The sequence below is a fragment of the Hakea prostrata genome, chromosome 2 (assembly GCF_041222555.1).
Source record: "Hakea prostrata isolate BN-2017 chromosome 2, UWA_Hpros_2, whole genome shotgun sequence".
Taxonomy (NCBI): Eukaryota; Viridiplantae; Streptophyta; class Magnoliopsida; order Proteales; family Proteaceae; genus Hakea; species Hakea prostrata.
This window is the reverse complement of record NC_142601.1, coordinates 8,884,090-8,903,642: the sequence shown is the minus strand read 5'-3', so window position 1 is coordinate 8,903,642 and position 19,553 is coordinate 8,884,090. Positions and strand designations below refer to the sequence as shown.

The 19,553-nt window shown below is 37.6% G+C and overlaps 1 protein-coding gene across 3 annotated transcripts; it reads left to right on the top strand.

The window, feature by feature from the left end:
• The first annotated feature begins 5,937 nt into the window (after positions 1 to 5,937).
• UPL4 (ubiquitin-protein ligase 4) lies at positions 5,938 to 19,498 on the top strand. 3 transcript variants are annotated; one of them, XM_089144182.1, is made up of 19 exons: positions 5,938 to 6,037; positions 6,668 to 7,348; positions 7,451 to 7,561; positions 7,800 to 7,916; positions 9,303 to 9,461; positions 9,555 to 9,716; positions 11,504 to 11,659; positions 11,742 to 11,863; positions 11,945 to 13,097; positions 13,272 to 13,379; positions 13,492 to 13,564; positions 13,685 to 14,880; positions 14,999 to 15,229; positions 15,348 to 15,452; positions 17,834 to 17,914; positions 18,002 to 18,070; positions 18,149 to 18,277; positions 18,388 to 18,471; positions 18,551 to 19,498. In XM_089144182.1, exons 2-19 carry the CDS (start codon positions 6,707 to 6,709, stop codon positions 18,614 to 18,616), a joined length of 4,764 nt encoding a protein of 1,587 aa, XP_089000308.1. In that variant the 5' UTR covers positions 5,938 to 6,037; positions 6,668 to 6,706; the 3' UTR covers positions 18,617 to 19,498. The 3 variants fall into 3 exon arrangements, with proteins under 3 accessions (XP_089000308.1, XP_089000307.1, XP_089000306.1); XM_089144181.1 differs by having other exon boundaries at positions 5,938 to 6,130; XM_089144180.1 differs by having other exon boundaries at positions 5,938 to 6,294.
• The last annotated feature ends 55 nt before the right edge of the window (positions 19,499 to 19,553 follow it).

Here is a 19,553-nt window from a genome sequence, read left to right as displayed (position 1 = left end):
AAATCCTAACCTTGATCATAAATCAGTAAAAGAATACGTGGCAGGTGATTTTAATGACATACTAAACAGTTTTGAATCTAAATGGGGAGTGGAGCTTTCCAAGAGAAAGTGTGAAAATTTTAGAACTGCCCTTGACAGATGCGGTTTGTTTGACATGGGCTACACAGGAACCAAATACACTTGGCGAGGTCCTAAGTGGGAAGGAAGACGAAGAATATTCAGAAGACTTGATAGAGGAGTTTGTAACGCTGACTGGAGAGTGCTTTTTCATGATGCAATAGTTCGTGTGGTGCTGCGTATCAAATCGGATCACCACCTCTTGATTATAGATCTCAACAAAAAAGAAAAACGATGATTTACAAAGCCTTTTAGATTTGAGGCGATGTGACTACTCATGAAGACTTTTTGCAGGTGGTAAAGGACAGTTGGAAGGCTACTGAGGTGATTCCTGAAGCCTTATCAGGAATGCAAGATAATCTGAGAGAATGGAATATTACCAAGTTTGGTAATATAAAAGCAGCAAAAAAAAAAAGATTGCATGCTCGCCTTGGAGGTATTCAAAAGAAAATGGCTGATGGGAACTATAATCCTTTCCTTATTAATTTAGAGAAAAACCTTAGAAGGGAACTGGAGATGGTGTTGGATAGAGAAAAAATCTTGTGGGCCAAAAAGTCAAGAAAAATGTGAATGCTACAAGGAGACAGAAATACAAAATTCTTTCACACCTCTACAATCATCCGAAGAAGGCGAAATAAAATAGAGGAGCTACAAACAGAGAATGGGGATCTTATTAGTGATCCATAAAATCTAAAAGAGCACGTTACAAGCTTTTTTATCAATTTATTTGAAGATGATATGATTACTAGAAATGTACTTCACTCCCTACATAGCTTCCCTAAAGTATGTCCTATTTTGGAAACTCTCACTAAATCTTTTGGTTGGGAAGAAATTCATAAAGTTGTTAAAAGCTTGGGCCCGTAGAAAGCTCCGGGACCTGATAATTTTCACGCCGTTTTTTATCAGCAGTCATGGGAGACTGTTGGAAGCTCTGTCGTGAATATGGTTAAAGAAGTATTTGAAGGGAGGCTGAATCATAAATTAAATGAAACACTCATTGCTTTAATTCCTAAGGTGGAAAGACCCGAGAAAGTGACATAGTTTCGGCCCATCTCCCTTTGTAATGTGAACTTCAAAATCATTACTAAGGTTATCACAAATCGGTTGAAAGAATTCATGTCAGATTGGATTTCTCCTAATCAAGTCAGTTTCGTCCCAGGAAGACATATACAAGAGAACATCATCACTGCTCAAGAAATATTCCATTTTATGAGAAGCAAATCTAGAAGAACTTCCAACATGGCTATTAAGATTGATTTAGAAAAAGCTTATGATCGTCTGCGATGGGATTTTACTAAGGAGACCCTTATTATGGTGGGAATCCCAAATAAATTAGTAGAATTAATCATGGATTGTATTACCTCTTCCAGTTTAAGAATTTTATGGAACGATGAAGCTACGACTCCATTCAAACCATCGAGAGGAATCCGTCAGGGTGATCTTTTATCACCTTACATCTTCGTCTTGTGCATTGAAAGATTAGCTCACTGTATTCAAGATGTGGTCTCTAATAATAGGTGGAAACCAATTAAAGTGGGAAGATCTGGCCCAAATGTATCTCACCTAATGTTTGCAGATGATGTTATACTTTTCTCGATGCAACAAATTGAAATTATTGATAGGTGTCTGGACAATTTTTGTGAAGCTTCTGGCAGCAAAGTAAGCATCCAAAAAACAAGAATTTTCTTCTCAAAAGATACTAACAGAGAGCGAGCGAAAGAAATTACCTAGGCAAGTGGATTTACGCAAACAGAAGATATTGGTCGGTACCTTGGAGTTCAAATTTGGAATGGAAGGATTAAGAATGAGAATTATAAGCAAATTTTGGAGAAAGTTAAGCAACGACTCATTGGTTGGAAGGTAAGTTCTCTTTCCATGGCTGGAAGAGTTACTCTTGCAAAATCAGTAGTTATGTCAATTTCCATCTATTCGATGCAATCAGGCCCCCTCCCTAAAGGAATATTACATGAAGTGGAGAAGGTAGCTCGCGGCTTTATGTGGGAGACACTCAGAGTCAAAAACGCGCTCATCTCATTCGTTGGGAGACGTTATGTAAATCGAAGGAGATGGGCAGTTTAGGTTTCAGAAATTTGGTGACAGTAAATGAAGCATTTTTGATGAAATTATTATGAAATTTTATGAATCAAGAAAACATGTGAACAACAATTTTGAAAGCTAAATACGGAGGTGATCAACGGAAAGAAAGGTTTGCTACCTGCCCTACTAACTCCCCCATTTGGAAAGCAATGAGTAGGATGGCTCAAATGGTTCAAAAAAATTGCAAATTTATGGTAGGTAATGGGAAAATAATTTTTTTTCTGGAAGGACAAATGGATCGCAGCAGGGGAACACCTTCTAGATGAAGCCACATGTCAAATTTCAAAAGATATGATGAAAGAAAAAAATCTACAATTATGTTGATGACAATTATGAATGGCGATGGGATCAGGTTCAGCATCTCCTCTCATTGGAAATATGTACAAAAATTCTAGAACATCCAACACCAAAGGAAGAGGAAGGGTGTGACATTTTGCTCTGTAACCCATCTTCAGATGACTGCTTTTCCATTAAAATGGTGTACCAGATGCTTGAGGCGGAGAAGGAATCTATATCGAATCCAATATTCAATAAAAACTATTGGAACTCAAGATGCCAAATAGAATTTGTAATTTCTTGTGGATTCTCAGTCACAACCGGCTACAGTCAAATGTTAGATTAAGAAAAATGAAGCTTCAATCTCATGCATCATGCAGATTCTATTTATGTGAATCAGAGAGTACATTTCACATTTTTAGAGATTGTTCATTTGCTCTTGGCATTTGGAATAAACTATTGCCGAAGTCAATGCAAATTAACATGGTTCTTTAGGAGTAATCAAAAGGACTAGCTAACGCTTAATTTATGTGGAAAAAGTCAAGATTGGTACCCAGATTGGGCGATAAAGTTCAGTTGTGTGGTGTATAAAATTTGGTATTGGAGAAATAGAGAAAGCCATGAAGAAATATTCACCAGACCAGGAAACGGTGCAGAGCTTTGTTTAGACCTCTTCAACCAAGTTAAAATGATGTGGGGAACGAATAGAGAGGAAACAATAAAACCCAAATGCCCTAGAAGTGCTAGTGGATGGATTAATCCTGAGAAATGATGGTTCAAAATAAATGTGGATGCATCACTATGCAAAGGAGAATACAGTTAGATAGGAGGTGTAATTCGCAACACATAAGACATCTTCCTTGGAGGCTTCGTGAAGAGAAAAATGAAGATGAATATTTTAGAAGATGAATTGCAAGCGACCTATGAAGGAATTAACGTTGCACACGAAAAGAATTTCATGCCTTTATATGTGGAATCAGACTCTCTCATAGCTATTGATCTGTTAAAGCCTAATGCAAGAATACAAGGGAAAGTAGCAAGAGTGGTGCATGCAATAAAGGAAGAAGTGAGAAGCTATGAAGGAATTAGATTCCAACATGTGTATTGAGAGTCCAACTACGTTGCTGGCTGGATCACGAAGAGACCGATTTCTTTAGAGGAACCTTCGCAATTCTTTCTGGATCCACCCCAAGAATTGGAGGAGATCCTATTGGCGGATAAGATTTGCATGCTTGAGTAGTTTTCCTTTTTTAGGGTTGCTAAACCCCGTTTATTTGTTACCAAAAAAAAATAAAAAATACGTGCTATATTGTTGCCCTATATTTACTGAAAAATCCGACATGATCATATGGTGGTTGGACTAGATTAGGTTAGATCAAGTCAAACGCTTAACACTAATCATAGAGAAGAAGGTTGGTCTTGTGTCACTGGGCTATACTAATGAGCATAGTTGTCAGGCGCCCTCGCCAAAGAAAGAAATTTCGGTAAAGTTCGTTGGTTTGCTACTTGGTGAAATAGTGAAATCTCGCCGAAATTTTGGCGAGATTTCCCCCACATTTCGACCCCTATTTCGGGTGGTTTTTTTTTTTTTTTTTTCATTTTAGGTTGAAACTTGGTGTCTACCCTAATTTGATGCCAATATTCGATAAATTTGAATTATTTTCTATAAATTCTACTTCCTAGCCACATTTAACAAGTTACCTTCTGAGGCCTAAATCATTCGGACATAATTGGAAAGATTACCCGTTAACATTTAAGAGTCCATTACATAATCCCTTCATAATTTAAATTATTTTCAAAAATTCTTTTATGTATATACTCTTCCGTAACCACATTTAGCACGTTAACTTTTGAGGCCTAAATCACTGGAATATAATTGGTAGGATTGCTCATTAATCTTGAAGATTTTGCTATAAAATGTCTTCCTAATTTGAATTATTTCTAGGAATTATTTTATGTAGATTCTCCATTCTAATCACATTTGGCAGTATTGAATCTTTGGGACAGAATTGGTAAGATTATCCATTAAACCTGAAGATTCTTCTATAGAATCGCGAGATGAATCACCTAAAAATCGCGAGAAATCGGCAAAATATTGATATTTTTTGGAGATATTCTGCAATGTCGAAATTCAGTGCCCGTTTCGGTTCGGGGTGATATTCGCAATTTCGAAATTCTGTGGGCTGTTTTGGTTCGCCTTTCACCGAAACGGCAGAAATTTGGCAAAATTTCACCGAATTTCGCCAAAAGATTGTACATTGGCCCTCGCTCTTTTTCAGGTCAAGGCAACTTGGTGTGGTGTTGTCGTGTTGGTTTGCATTGTCCTCTATCGACTCGCCTCTCGCGTTGTTGACTTGATAACTATGCAAATGGGTGCTGATTCAGGGGTAATTTTATCTCTAAATGTAATTTGTATATATACTATGATTGTGAGTATAGCCTGTATATGTATCATTCATAAAATAAAAAGAAGAAAAGTATTGTTATAAAATAAAGAAGATATATTGAATACAAAGAAGAAAGACAAGATGAATTCAACTCTTCTATTGAGTTAGTCATTAGACTCGTTACATATTTATAATGGAACTAACATTTTCTCTGATATGGTTTATCAGACTATGGAAATATTGGCTACCAATATTGTATAATGAGATGTTTGTGATATTCAATAATATGAGAATGTGAATTACCTAGATTGCATTATGAGGATCTTCAATTGGAAGTACAATCTATTTGGGGGTAATGAACATCCATAAATAAATATTATTTATAACAAGTATTTCTTTTTTAGTAATTAAAGAAATTTTTTTTTTTTGACCAACGGAGGTTGGTCCAAGTGGTAAGCAGCTTGATCCGCTTAAGCAAGGTTCCGGTATCGAAACCTTGTGGATGCAACACCTAATTAGTCAGGGCAAATCCTTGGAAATCGGGGTTGGCAATAAAAAAATAAAAAATCGGGGTTGGCAATAAAAAAATAAAGATTTTAGATATTTTTTTGTTGTAGAATAATTAAAAAAAATATCGGTATCTTATAGGTAAAGCGAATCTGTTTTATACTTGTAAAAACTACAAAGTCGATATTACATTTTTACCAGAGAAAAATGTCGTTATTACATGCTTGTTCCAGTGGGTTAGGGGTGAGACGGTAAAAGAACTCACCTCCAAAGGAAAATAAAGAAATATCCATGTGTGGGGGATCCGTTTGTATTTTCGGGGATGGGGAAGGCGGTGAGGTCATTTACTCACCCCACCGTACAGAGATAGGTCTCCGTCTTGGACATTCACCGGAGGGATTTTGTATATTATAAGGGGCGTAAAGGTAATTTCATAATTTATAGCAGTTGCAAAATATTTGACACCACAACTCTAAGGGTGTCAATTGTCATTTCAGAAAGATAAAGGGCACATAGCGGTAACGCGCGAAGTGAAATAATAAACGTAGTAGGATTCAGAGATTTAATAGGAAATACGCGAAGGTTACGGAGACGGTGGTGCAAATTCTCCGGGGAATCCTGTTCCTCTGCAACTTCTTCTTCTTTTTGAAGCAGTACGAATTCGATACGAACTCCTTATTCATATATACACAGAAATAGTCTCCTCCTTCAATCTCGTCATCACTGGAATTTCGTTCTTAGATTTCGTAAGCAACAAACCTTGAAAGGGAAAAATAAAAATTAAAGTGTAGACAGAGAGGGAGAGAAAGAGAATAGAACCCTAGCTTTCCGTGTTCTTCGGAAGAACTAGAGATCAGAACAAACTCTAAATCAATAACTACTATTTGAGTAACTTGTAAATAACATTAAGGTACCAGTGTCTCTTTTCATTCTGGTCTCTCACCTAGTTATTTTGTTTTCATCTATTTATTTATTTATTTTTTTAAAATTTTTTGGGGGTTCAGTTTTGATCGACGATCGTCGATAGTTGAAAAGGAGTAAGGTTGTTAAGGAGATTTGAGAATTTTGTTTTTAATCTATCGGATGGATGCCGACTTTGAATATGATTAGGAGACATCAATTATGTGGTGGTTTTCCATATATGAAAATCTTTAATTTTTGTTAAGTATCGTGTTATCCACGGATACATGACTTTGAGTTTGAGTCGACTTCAACTGGTTTCATTAATCATAAATTTAAGGTTTCGTTGTAGTTTGTGCTGATCGAGAGTTCGTGTGTTTCAGGATTCTATCTTTCTTCCCTTGTTGCTGATTTAGTCTGATATGGAAAACCGAGGCCGCAAACGAGCAGAGATTGCCGATCCCTTGCGAGCAGATAAGAGGGCTTGTAGCTCATCAGAGTTCAGGCCTGGTTCTTCGAGTTCATGTTTACAAGCTCACATGGCTGCCACAAATTCTGCCTCTGAAGCGCCTGAATGTGATATGGAGACTTCTTCGTCTGCTTCTGCATCAGGGCGATCAGAAGGCGACTTGGATAGAGATTCAGGATATGGGTCTTGTGATTCTGACGGATTGGATGATTCTGAACATGGACACAGGAACTTGCGTGAGTATCATCCTCAAAGATCTTCTGGTGACCATGCTAAATTCAAAAGGATTTTGACAAGCTTGGAGGACGATGCTGATCCTGGTAGCCAGCTCGCGGCCCTCACGGAGCTGTGCGAGTTATTGTCGTTCTGTACAGGTGATTCGCTCCCTGGTTTCTCCTCTGACGCCTTCGCTCCTGTCTTGGTCAAGTTGGTTAGGCATGATAACAATCCGGATATAATGCTATTTGCCATTAGGGCTGTCACTTACCTCTGTGATGTTTTGCCCCGATCTTCTGCGTTTCTCGTCAGACACGAGGCAGTTCCTGCTCTTTGTTCTAGACTAATGGCAATTGAGTATCTGGACGTAGCAGAACAGGTACATACTTGATAATGGTTCCTTGAAGTTTAGCTCCACTATTCCTTTTTGATGAGTTGCCTGGAATGTCAAATTTACGTTATTCTATTCCATCTTATGTAGTGTTTACAAGCACTGGAAAAGATCTCTCATGATCATCCACTTGCCTGCTCTCAAGCTGGGGCAATTATGGCCGTCTTACAGTATATTGACTTCTTCTGTACAAGCGTTCAGGTGAGAGCTATGAATATACAAAGTTGGAAAAACTCTTGTTTCTCTTAGTCCTTGTGTAAATTGACATTGGTACATTAATGTAGAATATTGTTGATATTCTTTACTATTACATCACAAGCTCTGAAGAGGAGTTTATCTTTAATTCTTTTTCTTTTTTGGGTGAGAAATTGGTTCCCAATTCTGCAACGTAATAAAGTTCTTCTGCTTTTTGCACTGATTTTTTATTTGTCTGTCTCAGAGGGTTGCACTTTCCATTGTTGCAAACATATGCAAGAAGCTTCCGTCTGACTGTTCTGCACCTTATATGGAGGCGGTTCCTATTCTATGCAATCTTATCCAACATGAAGACCCAAAGGTATCATTGGTTTTGGTTTTACTATCAGATGAGTAATCTATTGTATCATGCTTCTTCAATTTTATTTTTTTTTGGATAGAAATAGTAACTTTATTAAGACTACCACGAAGAAATTCCTGGATTAAGAATCTCCTCAATCTGGGTAGTGGAAACGGGCAAATCTGTCAATCGCAGAAGTGATAGAGCCCTCTTTGCCAGGGAGTCTGCAAAGTAGATTGACACCCTTGGAACATGAACAAAAACATAAAAAACAAGAGACTTGCATAGCTCTAATACATCATCCAAAATATGTTTATCAAGTAAGGATCCCCAACATTCCGATAAGTAATACACCACTGCTAGAGGATCGGAGCAAAACTCTAGTTGTAGCATTCCATGCCTTAATGCAAATTGCATTGCTTCCCGAGTCAACAAGGCATCTTCCATAGGAACAGAGCCAAACCAACTGCCTTGAGGATGGGACAAAGCTGTTAGGTCTTTTTTTGGGCACCAAAGTACGTTGAAATTCAAGTGGAATAACTATCCAGACTCCTTCCCAAAAACTATGTGCCTCAACCAAACTAATTCCAGACGGCACTGTAACTGCTCGTACTGTTTCACCATCTGCTAAGTGATAAGTGTAATTAACTCCTCTGCGGCTGCCATGTGTATCATCTTCCGCCTGTGTCTGATCCGGCACTGATGTTATCTGAGACTGCTGAATCAATTCCTAGAATTCCATGGATGCGCTTTGAACAACGCGAACCACCGCGCGGAATGATTTCTTTTCTATGCTCTTGAAATCTTCCCATGAATTCATTTTTTGAGGCACACCAAAAAACTTAGTATTTGAGGTGCACCAAAATAAAGGATCCCCATCTGGAAGATGACTCCATTCCCCATTAAAGAGACTGGGGAAGATGGAACACATGCACCGGGCAGACAGTGAAGCACACACATAGAGTGGACTGAAATACAGTACTTTAATGGTTGGGGATTCATCGCTTGTGGTCTTCATCATTGGAATGAATTTCATTTGAGATGGAAATTTCCCCTAATATTTACCAAATAAAAGATAAAAAAGAAAAAATCTGAAAGAATGATGGAGGAAAAAAGCTGATCTACCTCCACTGTTCCTCCGAAATGAAAACAAATTGACAGAAGAGATTTACAGAGAGAAGGATTGTACAGCGTGTTTGGTTCTCAGCGAGAAAGGAGATCTACACTAATCCTTAGCTTCTTCATTTTATTTTGTAGTATTCTGATAAAATTTTTTTGTCTAGTATTAAGTTGATCTTCTATCATTTATTCACTGTCTTTTAATATAATAGCTTTTGGATTGTAATTCTATGATTGGGCTGAGTGTCTCATTGTGTTCCTTTTTTGTCATTCTTGTAAATTATGCAGCTTGTTGAAAACGTTGCCATTTGCTTGATAAGAATAGTGGAGAGGGTGAGTCATTCGCCTGAGATGTTGAATGAACTCTGCAAGCATGGAGTGATACATCAAGCTACAAATCTTATTGCTTTAAACGGCAGAACCACTCTCAGCCAACCGATTCATTCTGTATGTACTTGCTAGTTCATTTTCTATTTCATCAGCTTTTAACATTGAAATCTAATTTGAATATGGTTGAAATTTATTCTTATTGATATGCAGGGTTTGATTGGGATGCTAGCTAAACTTGCCTCTGGTTCAGTTGTAGCTGTCATGACACTTTTTGATCTCGACATTTGCACCATGCTCAAGCACATTTTGTCTAGCTATGATATCACTCATGGCTTGCTTTATCCTATTACGGGTGATGCAAATTCCAATCAGGTTTTTATTATTTCATCTAAGATTTCATCTTTAGCTTCTCGTGTTGCAATCCAGTTTGATGCTCTTTTGAAACATAACTTAAAATGATTCTTGTGTAATGCACCAATGATAGTTTCCGAGGGATAAAACATTTTTTGTGGTAGTGATAGAATTAGAGGTTCTGAAATTTTATTCATTCATGTGTGTCATGAGTCCTTCATGGGCACATCATGCATATGTTGAAAGTCGAACCCTAGTTCACACACATTAGAAACCTAGCCCAGCTAAGCTGCCCAGGCCTAAGGGTGTTTAAAGGAAAGGAAAATCTTGGGTCGGAATAGATAGGTCATAGGCTGGTGGTGGACTAACTCTCACAATGGATTGCAATGATTCATTAGAATATAACGTCTGACAGAATCACAAAATAAACGTGTTGGCATGTACCATTGCCAAAGTCATAATAACAAGCAACTCAATAGGACAAATACTAAAAGAGCACGGGGTAAAATACCCCCAAAAAAAGAACACTGGAGAAAACAGCTCTGAGATTGGAATTAAGCAGCAGAACTTACAAGATTTAAACAGAAAGAAATGCCAGAATATTGGAGAAGAGATCTGATGTGCAACAATGTCAATTGGAGGTTAAATCTTGCAAACAGCACCTGAGATAAAAATGACTGCGAAAGTGAAAACAGGATCTCTAACATGGCGTTCTAATTGGCTGCAGATTTGGGTTAGAAAATCTCATGTATTCGAGTGCCATAGAGATTAGGGACTCAGTATTGAAACTAAAATTTACCAACTTACCGAAACAACCCTAGATTGAGAAACTCATAAGATAGCTAGTTGTCAAATTTACTACTTTGTCAAAATACAATCAGTAGATTTAGGTGATAAATATCAGGATCTGAAATTAAAATTAGAACTAAAGAGGCTCATTTAGAAATAAATGAAGGAAGTTGCTATAAACAAAATCTTGGACTCAAGTACAGAGAGCAAATATTGCGAGTAATAGCAAGTGGAACCAAGATAGAAAGTGAGGAGTGAAATTGGTAACTAAAGAATGGAAGTTGGGAATGAATTTGGTAAAGAAGGAACTAAATTAGAAGAGTTATGGAAAGTAGAAAGAACATAAAATAGAAACATATGTTGCTAGAGTAGGACATCAAGGGGACAATGATCTAAAAGTAAACAAAAATGAATACAAGAAAGAAGGAAAGATGTGTTATGCCTCCCACTTAACTGTGGCAAAGGAAACCATTATATACGGTGGGGGCGGGGGGAATATATCAGTGACGCCCCCTGCTGTTAGGAAATCAAGCTTACTTGCTGATGTAAGCAAGTTAAACTTGTCAAAAAGACAAGAATACCCTTGAACAGAAACCGTACGCTTGACTTGTCTTTATCTTCCTCCATTGTCAACATCCACTCTTCTTCCATTTTTGCATCTTCATGATATTGAAAAATTGGAAATAGACAAATAAAGACAAACTTAGACTAACGGTGTTAGTACTAGGGGGTCTCATTGATAAATTGAAAAATTAGGGAGTGGCATTAATATTAAGGGGTAACTAAGGGGGTGGCACTGATAATTTCCCTTTAAAAAGTTTCTATTAGTTGTTACCGGTTAAAGTGAATTTCAAATTATTTGCTTATCAAAAATTTTATATACTATGGTATTCACAACTTATTGTTAAGGTATCAATTAAATTTTTAATATTTAAAGTTGAATAATAACTTTTAAATTGTTAAAACAAAATTAGATAGTTTTGTATAAGGAGGATTTAATAGATTGTTATTTGTCATAGGTACGTGAACTCCTCAAGTTGATAAATGAGCTTCTTCCTTCATCATCTAGAAGCAGTGAAGATGTTCAGCAAGCTTCTGATAAGGAAAAGATTCTAATAGAACAGCCTGAAATTCTGAGACAGTTTGGGGTTGACATCCTTCCCATCTTGGTCCAGGTTGGTCCCTGATTCCCAGAGGCTGTTATTCTGGTTTTCAGTGTCTATAGCTTTGTAACATTTTCTTCCCTTTCTTGGACAGGTGGTTAATTCTGGTGCAAATTTATATGTTTGCCATGGCTGCCTTTCTATTATCAACAAGTTTGTTTATTTCAGCAGATCTGACATGCTTCTTGACTTGGTTAAGAACACCAATATTTCAAGGTGAATGATATTCTCTATTAGACTAGATAAATGTGACATCTAAACTGAAACTAATAGTTTTTGTCTGTCTTCAATTGGCAGTTTTTTGGCTGGAGTTTTTACAAGGAAGGATCATCATGTATTGATCTCTGCTCTAAGAATTGCTGAGACTCTGCTGTCAAAACTCCCTGATGTTTTCTTGAGTACTTTTGTAAAAGAGGGTGTTGTTTATGCCATTGATGCACTTCTGATACATGAAAGAAATTCATATCTCACTGTACCAACATCTTGCAGCACCCTGATTGGATCAGACCAAAGATTAGCTTCAAAGGATGTACGCAGGTGTTTATGTTTTGCTTTTGATGCTGACTGCTCTTCATCTTCAGAAATACAAGATTGCAAGATCAAAGAAGATTCTGTTAATGTTCTAGCAATGCATATAAAGGCCACATACTTTCTTACAGCATCACAGAACTCTGAGATAGGGTTAACTGAAACTCTGCAGAAACTTCGAACTTTTTGTGCATTATTAACTGATAATTTGAGCATGTCCACTGGTAGTGATGTCCATTCTCAACAAGAAGAGAAGTTATATCAAATATTGCATCAGATGATGGCAGAGCTCAGTGGAAGGGAACCAATTTCAACTTTTGAGTTCATAGAAAGTGGGATAGTGAAATCCCTTGTGAATTACCTATCCAATGGCATGTATCTAGAGGGAAAGACAGATCTCCATGGCTTATCTACTCGTTTTCTTTCTGTGCTAAGGAGGTTGGAGATGTTTGCTAGGTTTTGTCTTTCCTCTACTTATGGAGTTTGGGAGGATACACATTTGGCTGTTCTAATAAGGAAACTGCAGTGTGCATTTTCTTCCATAGAAAATTTTCCTGTTATTCTGAGCCATATCGCCAAGATGAGAAACACCTATGCTACTGTACCAAGTGGGCGTTGCATTATCCATCCTTGTTTAAAAGTTCATTTTGTGAAGGCTGAGGATGAGTCAGGCCTAAGCAGTTACCCTGGAGATATTCTAACAGTTGAACCTTTTTCTTCTTTTGATGCCATTGAGGGTTTTCTGTGGCCCAAAGTTAGCTCTATTGGAGGCGAACATAACAATTTGATGAGTCAGTCCTCCACTCCTCCAAAAACGAGTCTGCCTCTTCCTCAACATGCAGATGCAAGGTCTCATCAAGACAATGTTCAAGTTGACATGGGGAAGACTAATGATTTATCATCTGATTTGCCAGCGGTGCAGGTTGTTGTCATATTCTCGCTCTGTTGCTTATAACTTTAAAATTTAATAGTCAAAGTTAATTTTTTTAAATTGATGTTTCTACATATAAACTGTATATGAGATTCTTCATGTTTTTCCAAGAGAAATTTTAGTTTTCTGTTACTGGTGCTTCATTTCGTTCTTAATTTGATGCAGGAAGACAAGCCTAATGTACCCAATTCTTCTGTAGAAGATGAAAGAGCAGGTGATCTAATCCAAGCTATTCCAGGTGATACAAGCACATCCCTGAACCAATCATCTCCTGTAAGTCTTTAGTGTCTGTGTTGTTTTCAGTTCAAGTTTCTTCCATTTCCATTGCCTGATTGCATTTTGCTATGGTCCACCTCCTTCACTCCTGCTTGCATTTTTGTATCAGGGGTCTACAGCCCAAGATGTACAATATGTTCCAGTTGAGGATGCCAACTTGAGAGTCCAAGATTCAGCAATTGGTAAGTCGTTGACTCATCTAGGTTGTCATACATTGACGTCAAAAAGTTAAAACCAGAAAATAAGCTTTTCAGTTTTCCATTTTGGTTCATAGTCTGAGGGATCTTTGCTCTTCCATGCAGCAACTACCTCTGATTTTGTATCTAGTGATGAACATATTGAAGGTACAGAACATCTTGCATCCTGTAGCAATGCTGATTCTTCCCCAAAGTTGATATTTTACCTAGAAGGAAGACAGCTGGACCGGTCATTGACCCTCTATCAAGCAATTCTGCAACAACAAGCAAAGGTTGAGAATGATGTAATTGTGGGCCCAAGATTCTGGAGTGAAGTATACAAAGTAACATATAGGAAAGCTGTGGAAGTGAAATCAAATCCTTCTCATGATTCTATAATTTCTTCCATGTTGGATAGAGGGGAATTTTGGCAGAATATTCCGTTTTTCTCCAGCATGTTGATTTCTGAACTTCCTTGTGATTTGGAGAAATCAAACCCATGTTATGATATATTATTTCTGCTCAAGATTTTGGAAGGCCTGAGTAGGTATGCATTTCATCTAATGTCTGGTGAAAGACTACGTGCCTTCGCTGAGGGGAGAATCAATGACCTGAATGATTTGAAGGTTGCAGTACCTGCAATACCAAGGACTGAGTTTGTAAACTGCAAGTTAACAGAAAAACTGGAACAGCAAATGCGTGATTCACTTGCTGTGTCTATTGGTGGAATGCCTTCATGGTGTAGCCAAATAATGGCCATTTGCCCATTTCTATTTGGTTTTGATGTGAGGGTTAAATATTTCCGGTTGACCGTGTTTGGTTCCTCACGAGATCAATCTCATCCAAATGCTCCAAATGACAGGCGATTGAATGGTCTTACCGTATCTCGTAAAAAGTTTCTAGTTTGCCGAAGCCGCATTTTGGATTCTGCTGCACAGATGATGGACCAGTATGCCCAGCGTAAAACTGTTATCGAAGTTGAGTACAATGAAGAAGTTGGTACAGGACTGGGCCCAACAATGGAGTTTTATACCCTTGTTAGTCAGGAGTTCCAAAAGATGGGTTTGGGTATGTGGAGAGAAGACTACAGTTCTACTTCTGGGAAAAGCTTACATATGGAAAGTTCTGGATTTGTGGTGGCTCCATTTGGGCTTTTTCCTCGTCCATGGTTGGATTCGATGGGTACCTCAGATGGGATACAGTTCTCTGAAGTGGTGAGAAAGTTTTTCCTTCTTGGACAGATTGTAGCAAAAGCTCTTCAGGAAGGAAGGGTCCTAGATATTCCCTTATCTAAAGCCTTCTGTAAACTAATTCTTGAACAGGTGCCTTTCACATTCATGATTCTTTTGATTCCTTTCCACATTAGCCTATATATGTATTGCGTAATGTTAAAATTTTTGGTTTGACATTTACCATTCTGTCAATGATTTTCATTTATAGGATCTGAATATGTTTGACATCACGTCCTTTGATCCTGAGCTCGGAAGAACCCTGCTAGAGTTTCAGGCTCTGGTTGATAGGAAGAAATTATTGGAATCTGTTTCTGTGAATTCTGGAATGTCTCCGTCTGAGTCATGCTTCCGAAATACCCGAATTGAGGACCTCTTCCTTGAGTTTACTCTTCCTGGCTATCCTGATTATATTCTTGCCTCAGGACCTGAACATAAAATGGTAAGTCCTTTCTTATTGGATTAAAAAAATGAATTTGCATACAATACTTTGGTAATTTGTATTTGTTCTTCTGTTATTCCATTTCCAGAATATAACCCTTTTACTCAATGCTTCTTAGGTAAATATGAATAACTTGGAAAATTTTATTTCACTAACGGTGGATGCAACAGTAAAGAGTGGAATTTACGAACAAGTTGAAGCTTTCAAGTCAGGATTTAATCAGGTTTGTATCCTTATATAGAATCACTGTTTGCTGCAAATCTTTTAGTTTTCTTTCCAAATCCCTCTCTCCCCTGTCCTGAAACCTAGATGAGAGGATCATTGTGTGCCTGGAAAAAGCTATTCTTCTGGTGTAATTTTCATAAACAAAAAACTGCTTGTAAGTGTTATATGATTCCCAAGTCTCTGATGCTGTGATGTACATGGTATGTTGATATGATTCTCAAGTATTGACACTATGATTATTAAAAAAAATATAGTATGCTATCTTAAATTTCTTTTCTTACTAGTGATGGCCTTTCTGATTTTTTTAATTAAGAACATAGTTTCCTGCCTTGGATTTGTTACAAGTAATAGTCTTTTAATTTATGATATTATTTCTTTGGAAATTTAAGTATGGGAAATTCATTATTCTGTTTGAGAAAATACTCTTGAAGTTTATGACATAAAACATACTTCCATAGGGGCATCTATTCTTTCTGATGCATTGATTATCCCTCATTCAGGATTTATGCTAGAAGCTGTCATAGAACTCATTAATATGTGCTTCAGTCGGTGGACCTAGAGTATCATCTTTCATAGAGATGCTTGAGGCAGCAGAATGATAGTTTTAGCCACTATATAACTAAACAATTTGGAAGGTTATGGGTAAGGAACTGGGGCCGAAGGCGATAATGAACTTAAAGACCAATTGCTGATAATCCATATAGGGGCCTAATTCTAGGGTTAAGCTTTGGCCTGAAAGAACCTGTATTTGGCTTCTTCAGGTCCAACTCATACCTAAGATTCTTGTCATGTGAAAGATGAAACTTAGTAATTGCTTTTGGGTCTAGCAAATACATATAGTAGTGTAGCTTAGTGACCACAATGTCATTGATCATTGATGAGCTATAATTCATCAAAAGGAAAATAGTAGACATATATTAGTAAATTCATGAAGTGTCTACTGAGCATGCTATGTTGCAATGGACCCACGTTAGGGGATGTGTACAGTGCTAAAGCAATGCACTGACAAGTATGGCCTGGAGGTGCTTGTTGGGGGAGCATACACATGGGAGCTGAAGGGAGATGAATCATATAATCTTCAGTGCAAGTGTTGTTCGGAGGTGCTGGACTTCTGTTTGGATCCTTAAATCCTTTCTATGCATACTGGTTGAGATATGGGGTGGGTATACATTGTAGTGGGTCAAGATCTTGGTCAATAGGTTCTTTATCATCTTCTTTTAGTTTTTTATTCTACTGTTGCATGTCATCTGGACTCATTATACGAATATAAATGGAGATATTTCCTAGATCTCATTTAGTCAAAATATGGTTGAGCCTCTCCAAAAAAATAATTGACTGTTTCTATCTTACATTGGTATTACCAGCACACTATCTTAATATGCAGCCAGCCCAAATTTAACAAAGCAAGGATGGTTTGATCTTGTGTAACAGAAATTATTAAACATACATTGGTCAACAGTATAATATATTCTGAAAATATGGCAAGGACATCATAAGCTAGCCCCGGAGAGATCCTATGCTAACTCCTATGAAGAACGGATGTCCATCCCTCATCTTGTAGCTGCTATAGGTGGGGCGTAACAGGATATTGTGCAAGATGGTTGCCTTTATGTTACAATGCTCTTATAGGAAAGAAAGGAATAGTTGAATATCTGAGTGTATGAATAACAGGATATTGTGGAAGATGGTTGCGTTCATGTATAATGCTCTCCTAGGAAAGAAAGCAGTAGAAGAATATCTTGACCATAGGTGTCTTGCCATAGATAAATTTTCTTCTTTTCTTTTTCATTCGTCCCACTTTTGTTTTACCTTCTGTCTGAGATGGTGAACTACTTGTCTTTCTATTTGTTTCAGGGTTTTCATAAGATAATGAGATTTTTGCTCTATCATGTTTTTATGCCTTCTATTCATTTTGATGTATCACAGCCTTTATGTCTGCTGTATTGAGTTTTTTTTTTTTTTGGTTGGATTAATAAAGAACTTCATTACCAAAACCCCGGAGGAGAAAGGGAGAAAATACAAAGAGGGGGCTACAACTAGAGAGTTGGGGGAAGGGGCCCTAAGCCCAAGGACAGCAGACCTGAACCTGGGGGTAGGGGAATGGTTGCATCTGACTAGACAGTGATATGGATCAGCTTTCATCGTGTACTAGTATAGAACCACCAAAGACATACTTTATATAAGAACAATTTCATTCCTTCCCCCCAACTACAAAAACTGATGATAATAAATAATAAATTCAACAGACCCAAGTGTTAACCCAAGAAAAGAAGGTTATTAATCTTTTCCTTTTCCGTGAGTGGCTATCAAACTACATGCTATAATGTGACTGTAGCACTTCATTGAAACATCTTAAATGACTAGTTACTTGATTTGCAGGTCTTCCCGCTTAAGAATCTTCAGGTTTTTGCTGAAGAGGAGCTTGAACGTTTGATATGTGGGGAGCAGGATGCTTGGGCTGTATGTATCTTTCACTATATTTGTTTTATATGTGCTGATTAGAGTGATAAGACACATTGAGAACTCATGTTGGTTATTTCCTTGCAGTCCACTGAGCTCTTGGATCACATCAAGTTCGATCACGGCTACACATCTAGCAGTCCTCCCATCATGAATGTGAGTATCAACTTATCACTCTCTAACTGGGAGCTAACACATGTGATTACTCACTCAAATTTCTTTTGTAAATTGCAGTTACTGGAAATTATTCGAGAATTCGAATGTAATCAGCGGCGAGCGTTCTTGCAATTTGTTACTGGAGCACCTCGTCTCCCTCCAGGTGGCTTAGCATCTCTAAACCCAAAACTGACAATTGTTCGCAAGGTAGGTTATTTTTGTCAATGTCTCACTTATCTAGATCTTTTATATCCAATTGGATCACCCCAAGTGGCTTTGAATTTTTTTGTCTCAATAATTTGTGTTTTTTCAAACAGCATTGTGGAGAGTGGACTGATGGTGACTTACCAAGTGTGATGACATGTGCTAACTACCTGAAACTTCCTCCCTACTCTTCAAAGGTGACACTAAGAGCCCAATTCACATGATTTGTTATGTATTCTGAGTTATATAGAGTTTCTAATTCATTTGTTTCTACAGGAAACGATGAGGGAGCGACTACTATATGCTATTACAGAAGGACAGGGCTCCTTTCATCTATCTTAGATTTCCAACTTGTGCATTTGTAATTAGTAGTCTAGGTAGTCTCAATCAAAGATATAGCAGTAGATGGTTGGTGGATGTGGGGATTGAAACGAATCTCTCGAGGACGGATAACAGAAGAAGAATTCTTCCTCTGCCTGATGGCATCATGTATATAGGCAAAGGCACGGATCAGTTATTTAGTTTGTGGATGATTTGTACAGGTTCAAATTGAGGGGTTTTGAGAAATTCTCATCAAACAGCCCTTCTATGTACAGTCCATGCTACAGTGTACAGAACCATTTGCTTTATTTAGTTTATGGTCATATGACACACTTTGCAAAACCAATGGTGAAACTAAGATTAATTGTTTATTTTATTGCTGTGGTTGCCTCATTTCTACCTTTGAAATGTTATGATTTTAGTGGATGATGGGTTTGTTAGAAAACGTTGTGCCCTAGAATGGTTAAATCCTATGATCAAGGTGTCAAAAACGGACGATTTAAAGCTGTAATTAACTGTTAATGGTAAAAAAAAGGTTGAAAATTCATGAAGTCTGAGTGATGCAAAATCACCTGGAACAACAAACGAAGCCCCACTTTGAACAGCTTCTGGTTTAACTTCCTTTCACTCTCTGTTGTTTTTTTCTCTCTTCTCAATCCCACCTAATGCATTCAATGATCGCTCGTCTGTTGTACTCTGCTATTTCATGTTGTACTACATGTGAACAGAAGCTCTCACCATTAAATTCTCTACACAGTTTGAAGGGTCAGATAATAGATTTCTTGTCTGGGTCAAAGTTTTCCTCATAGATTTCTTATCTGGGTCAAACTACCAGTATATGCTGTAAGCTAGTTCCAGTAGAGATCTCTCCCCATTTTAAATGACTGATCTCCCTATCCTGTACCATGATCTGTGCTGGATGACTTAAGCGGATTTTCTTCGGGAACGTGGTGCCGTT